This window comes from Physeter macrocephalus, chromosome 2 (assembly GCF_002837175.3).
Source record: "Physeter macrocephalus isolate SW-GA chromosome 2, ASM283717v5, whole genome shotgun sequence".
NCBI lineage: Eukaryota > Metazoa > Chordata > Mammalia > Artiodactyla > Physeteridae > Physeter > Physeter macrocephalus.
In genome coordinates, this window is record NC_041215.1 from 129,490,244 (window position 1) to 129,496,660 (window position 6,417).

Genomic DNA, 6,417 nt, shown 5'->3' on the forward strand with positions numbered 1-6,417 from the left:
GGGGTGGGGGTGGGGGGGTGGGGCGGATGATTCAGGCGGTAATGCAAGCGATGGGGAGTGGCAGGGGAAGCTTCCCTCACTCGCCCGCGGTTGGGGACCCCTGATGTAACGGATGACAGGACAGCCAGTAAAAATGATATAACAGAAGCATGTACCTTAATGTGAAAACACGTTTATGAAATACATATATTTTTAAATGAAAAGTAGATTGCAATATAGTATGAACAGTATGAATCCTTTTTTGTTCAACTATATGCATTTACACTATACACTATATACTATACACACATGGACCTTCAGGAAAACCCCTGGATATATGTATCAAAATGTCAACAATGGTTGTGTCCTAGTTGTGCAGTTTTAAGTGGTGGGGTTTTTTTCTATAGCACTATATTTTCTCATTTTTCTTCCATGCTTTTTATTATTTGTGGGATATAAACGTCTGGGGGAAAAAACCAGGATGCTTCCCCAATATTATTTTTGCATCCATTGATGAGTATCAATGTCTGTGTGTGTTTATAAACCAGTCAGAAAAACAAAACCATCTGCAAATCATTTTCTGGAGTAAGCCAACTTCTCAGTCCCAGGAAAAGACGAAAGGAAAACACAGGATGTGACACAGCTAAATAGAAGGAATATCAGAGGTTGCTTCTCCCACATCTTGACTGTTGGCATCTTCCCCGGAAGCACAAATGAGGCTCCCTAGGGATGGACTGGGAGTCCAGGCTCTGTGAAATTCTCCACGGCTAGGGAGCTGGCCACCAGGCCTTCGGGGGGACAGGTGAGCACGCAAGGTGCTCTCCAGCCAATGATAACACGTTTTCCAGAAACTTCAGTGCCCACCTTCTTCTATCAGCACTTTATATGTCAACCTTTCCCAACCTGTAAACCAGAGTGACCCTGCTGCTTTTGCTGGTTGAGCAAGTGCTGAAAACAGAGACCTGACCTACGCTCTGCATCTCCAGACTCCTGCATTTGGCTGGCGAAGCCAAGGATGGAACCTTCTCTCCCCAAGTGGTTCATGATATCTTTTGAGAATCTGATGAAAATTTGAGAGCCTCCCCTCAGCATATACACATATATACAACACTTCACATCTGTTTTCAGGGTTCACAAACTCCCTGAAACCCTTGAGGGGTGACTTCTAAGGAGCCCTTGTTAAGCTGGATCCCCTAGTCCAGAAGCGACCACTCAGAGGTGCCACTGTGGCTCCTCTGGAACCCAGCCCTGTCCTCCCTCGCTGCTTTGCCATCAGCAGCTTTCTTCCCCCATCCACTCTCCCTCCCCACCTGTACCGTCCTCACCTTCACGAATAATTCAACCGTGAACTAAGAGTAGCTCCCCCTGACGTCCCACCGCCGCCACTACCACCTCTCCGTTATTCGAATTCCAGACACTGCTGTATCTCTCAATAAAAGTAAACGTGGTCGCGCAATGCAATTTCTATAGAAGACACATCTGATCCTTCCTTTCTCCTTCCTGCTTCCATTAGCACTGACACTTTTTCAGGTGTTACTGTAATGGCTCATTTTTCATGTTTCAAAGCTGTAGGTCTGCAAACGTATAGTAAGGGCAGTCTCAGCAGGTCTCCGAACCAAATGCTGATTTCAGAAGAGCCTTGCTTAATGACAACACAGTAGATTGTTCTAAAACGGCTCTTCATCCAAGCAATGCCTACTTACATTTTGCAATTCATATTTTGCAATAATGTATGCATAGAGGTTTCTGGGTTTTTTTAAACAGCTGCCACCTCACGGATTTTGTGGTAAATTTGAAAACTCAGTTCCCAGCTCACTTGCCTGTAAACCCAGGTGCGCAGACACATGTGCCATTTAGGCCTTCACTGTCACAGGTGCCTCCGTTCAGACAGCTGACGTTAGCACAGGGGTCCTTGTAGGATTCACAGTGGATTCCTGCAGAGAAACAGAGGCAAAAGGGGTGACTCATTAAGGGGTCTCCAGCTCCCATGGCCTTTAAAAGGAAAGTGTTTGAAAAGCCTTGAACAGTGTGGAGGCTGATGTCCACAGGGGTGTGTGTGCACGTGTGTATGTATTCACATGCCCACCTTTGACTTTAGGTTGTTGTAAAAACACACCTTAGGAGAAAATAACAGATTGAGAACCGGCTCGTAGGTCCCACCATAAAGTCTTTTACGTACTTTCTCTGACCACACGCCCCAAAGCCTGGGCAACAGAAAGTTAAAACTTTGAAAGATAAAATTTATCAGTGATAAATGCTTTCTAAGTCTCCAAAAGAAACAGAACATAGCCAGACAGTCTACATAAAATGTCAATATAATTGATAAACAGTATCCTGAAGGTAAAGATTTGAAGTCAGATATTTAAACGAGCCCCAGTCATACTTTGGAAAATTGCAGAGGAGAGAAGGAAGCGTTTGTCCTTAGACTTCATTCCCAAAGACCAACCAGTTCACCACAGGCGAAAGGCAACATCTTGTGCACATACTATGTTCCAGACCCTTGTGCTGTGCTTTACGTGTAATGTGATCCTCAGACCAGCACTATGAAACAAATATCCAAATGCAAGGTCACCAGGCTGGCGGGGACGGAGCTGGGACCTGATGTTGCTGGCAACTTGAATGTGAGTCTGTGCTCGCTGAGTAGTTGCCCTGAGACGGAGCTCAGCCATGGAAATACACAACATTCTACGGAACTCAGTGCCCATTCAAACAAAAAGGAGGCCTTGAAAAAAATCTTTATAGCAAATACAGTTCCCATTGGTGTAAAAAAAAATAGTCTACGTGTGCATGTATGTATGCAAATGCTTGCTTGAAGTTAGACTGAGAGGAGAATGAATTACTTTGAATGTCACTTTGTGCATTTCTATATTGTTGCAATTTTTCACAATGAATATACAGTATTTTATCATTTTATTAAAAAAAAACTTTAAAAATCCAATGCCATTCTAAAGGTAGAATTTCTGGTGTTGTTTCGCTGGAGTGCCAGTTGGATGAACAGACTAATCTCTCTCTCTCTCGACCCCCTACCAGTGGAGAGGAAGATAAATTACATTCTATGTAAGAATATATATAACGATATGCTCACCCTTCCCAACAGCCTCAAGAAAACATAAGCATAAAGCAAATAATAACAGGATGGTATTACTTAATTTCCACTTCCTTACTTCACTCATATTTGTACAAAGGACTGCCACACCCAGTGACTCACATCATTTTGTCACTGAAATTATTCTTGCTGAGATTTTTTTCTCTCCTTTCCTTTTCAATTGTCAATGCCTTAAGAAGGAAGGTTCAAGAATGAGGGGGAAAAATACAAGAGAAAAAGGAAACAGAACTACCTACTTGTAGGCACATTAATGATTTATTTGAGCCTGGTAAAGCATTTTAGAATGGACAGTTTTTCATTTCTTTTTATCCTTTGCCCTCATATCCAACCTATGAACAATAATAGTCTACCAGATATTTTTCTAAAGTGTCTTTCAGATCTCTGCCTGACATTTCTCCCTGAAACCACCACCCCAAGCCCACTGCCTCAGGCCAGGTGGGAGACGCTCCCAGCCCCAAGCCATCTCCTAGCTCCCTCTCTGCCTCCAGTGACTTGATGGAGCCTCCCTGACTCATCATCCTTAACAAACGCAGGACTCATGGTAATATTCAAGGTCAAACTAATTTAAAGATTAAAGCATAAAACTGGTAATTGTTCTTCACTTGAGTATGTATGGCCTCTGCACCCAGAAGTCTCCATTTCCATTTTCCCATTGATTCCCAAATAGCACAGGCTGAACTGAAAGAATAAAATGGAAGAGAGCCTTTTCTGCTTCAAAATGTTCCTCAGAAAACAAGGGTTCACATATTTAGAATTTCCCAGGAGGCTGATCAATGGGAACCACGTGACAAAAAAGGCTTTCAATTGTAATGGGAAACACAGCCACAGATCAAGGTTCAGAGATGTCTGAAACCTAAAAAATATTTCCATTAGACCTAAAATAAAAGCAATCAGGATAATCTTTCCCGGGTTTCTACAAATACATTTGCCAATCTAACCTTATAATAGTAGTATAACTAATACATTAGCACACAAACTACCACATTCTTCAAATAAGGCTGAAAAGTACATTCTAGGCTAAATATTTAAGCACCTCAACATTAAAAGCCTTCAAAAAGATAGATTTGATGAAAATGCCCAAGACAATAAGCAATTTCAATCTTTTGGGTGGGTTTTCTGGGCAATAACTTTATCCTTTGTTATTTCTCTTTTTCAAAAGATAAGATATTCAGTCACTTGAAGCTCATTGAGGGTTTTCTGGCAGCAAGATCGGACAGAAGCTAATCTTCATGGCAACACCATCACTACAAAGCAAGATGGGCTTAAAGGCCCCCTGAGAGCACTTTGCTGACGCCTGTTTCTATCCTCTGAGCCTCGCTAAGCCCTGTGTAAGAAATGTTTGCCATGTTGCTCAGCTCATTGATCAGAACGGAACAGCTATGAGCTAGAAATCTTAAATGCAGAGCAGGGACAGTCCTGAATACCCCTGAGTTGTCCAGGGTATGTCCCTTCCAACTCCCCTCCTCAGGCCTCCTGGGCTCCCCCTGTCTGCACCCCCAGGGCCCCTAGGCCCCTGCACAACACTGAGTGTTGGGCATCCCATGTCCTCTGACCGTAACACCATACTTCGCCCTCTCTCCCAAGCTGGTCTTCCCTCGGCACATTCTCAACGCCAAAGCCCAACTCATGGAAAGCTGAAGCTGACTCTCCCAAGACAGAACTCCATTCTGCTGCCACTGTGTATTGAGAGCACAGTAAGATTCCACTGTTATGGGGTTTAGGTCTTAAATCATAACTTATCTGTCCTCCTGCCTGATCCCCCAAGAATCTCTGAGGTCCTTCAGAGCAGAGGCTATATCTTACCTCGCAGAAGAAATTATGGCTATACCACCAGAATCCTGTCCTTTCAGGAGGGGCGAAAGTCTGTGTACTTTGGCCGACACACAGGTAGGATTGCTAGAGGAGTGAGAAGCCATTCCAAATCTGCCTCAAAAATACCCTATTTTGTCAGGGAAAATCAGGTCCACACTTCAAACTAAGCCTGTGGAATGACACATGCATCACCCATTGGCAAGGGACGGGGCACACACGATTACGAAACTTATGTTTAGTCTCAAGCAAAAATAAACTGTAATTCAGTCAAAACTAATAAAAATTCATACTTTTCATGTTAAGGGATAGAGAGGCAACATTTCTGAAAAGATCTTTATTCCAACAGGGCTCTTTATAGCAGTTAATTTTAGAATTAAAATGAGCAAAAATTCAAAGAGTCATGCTCCAATTATAAATCTCTGGTGTCATCACAATTCAGTCATGATTAATATTTTGAAAACTGAAAAATCTTTATTTTATCTCCAATAAAATTAAGCCAGGTAAAGAAAATTAACTTGAAGTATCCTTTGAACTTCCTATTCACTGGAAGACATCATCTTATTTTTTTTTCACTTAAATATTTTAGTTTTATTGTGACATATACCTTATATACAGAAGCATGCATAAAACACTGGAGTTTACTTTAAAGAATAGTAATAAAGTAAGTACCTGTGTAGCCACCATCCATGATAAAAAGTAAAACATTTCTCCCCCTGTGCCTTTTCCCAAAGGGAAAAGGCCCACGGGTAACAATCATCCTGACCTTCGAACAATCACTTCTTTGCTTTTCCTTTATAGTTTTAACACCTTTGAATATATCTCTACATGATATAATGTTTAGTTTTGTCTGTTTTCAAATTTAATATAAATGCAATCATGCTGTTTGTGTTCCTCTATAATTTGCTTCTTTTGTTCAACATTACATCTTTAAGATTCTTCATTGTTGATGGGTGTAGTTTCAGTTCGTTCATTTCTACTGCTGTATAATATTTATCTACTCTTTTTATTTTATATTATTTCTTTATATTTTATACAGCAGGTTCTTATTAGTCATCCAGTTTATACACATCAGTGTATACATGTCAACCCCAATCGCCAATTCATCACACCACCACCACCCCCTGCTGCTTTCCCCCCTTGGAGACCATATGTTTGTTCTTTACATCTGTGTCTCTGTTTCTGCCCTGCAAACCGGTTCACCTGTACCATTTTCCTAGATTCCACATATATGCGTTAATATACGATATTTGTTTCCTCCTTCTGACTTACTTCACTCTGTATGACAGTCTCTAGATCCATCCACAACTCTACAAATGACCCAATTTCGTTCCTCTTTATGGCTGAGTAATATTCCATTGTATATATGTGCCACATCTTCTTTATCCATTCGTCTGTCGATGGGCATTTAGGTTGCTTCCGTGAGTTGGCTATTGTAAATAGTGCTGCAATGAACATTGGGGTGCATGTGTCTTTTTGAATTATGGTTTTCTCTGGGTATATGCCCAGTAGTGGGATTGCTG

General features: G+C 41.6%; 1 protein-coding gene across 1 annotated transcript in view; it reads right to left on the reverse strand.

Moving 5' to 3' along the window:
* Positions 1–6,417, reverse strand: part of DNER (delta/notch like EGF repeat containing) — a 358,880-nt gene that overhangs the window by 33,701 nt on the left and 318,762 nt on the right. Inside the window, exon 10 of the mRNA XM_024124691.1 lies at positions 1,800–1,913. Coding sequence (XP_023980459.1) covers positions 1,800–1,913 — 114 coding nt within the window. The remainder of the gene's footprint in view (positions 1–1,799; positions 1,914–6,417) is intronic.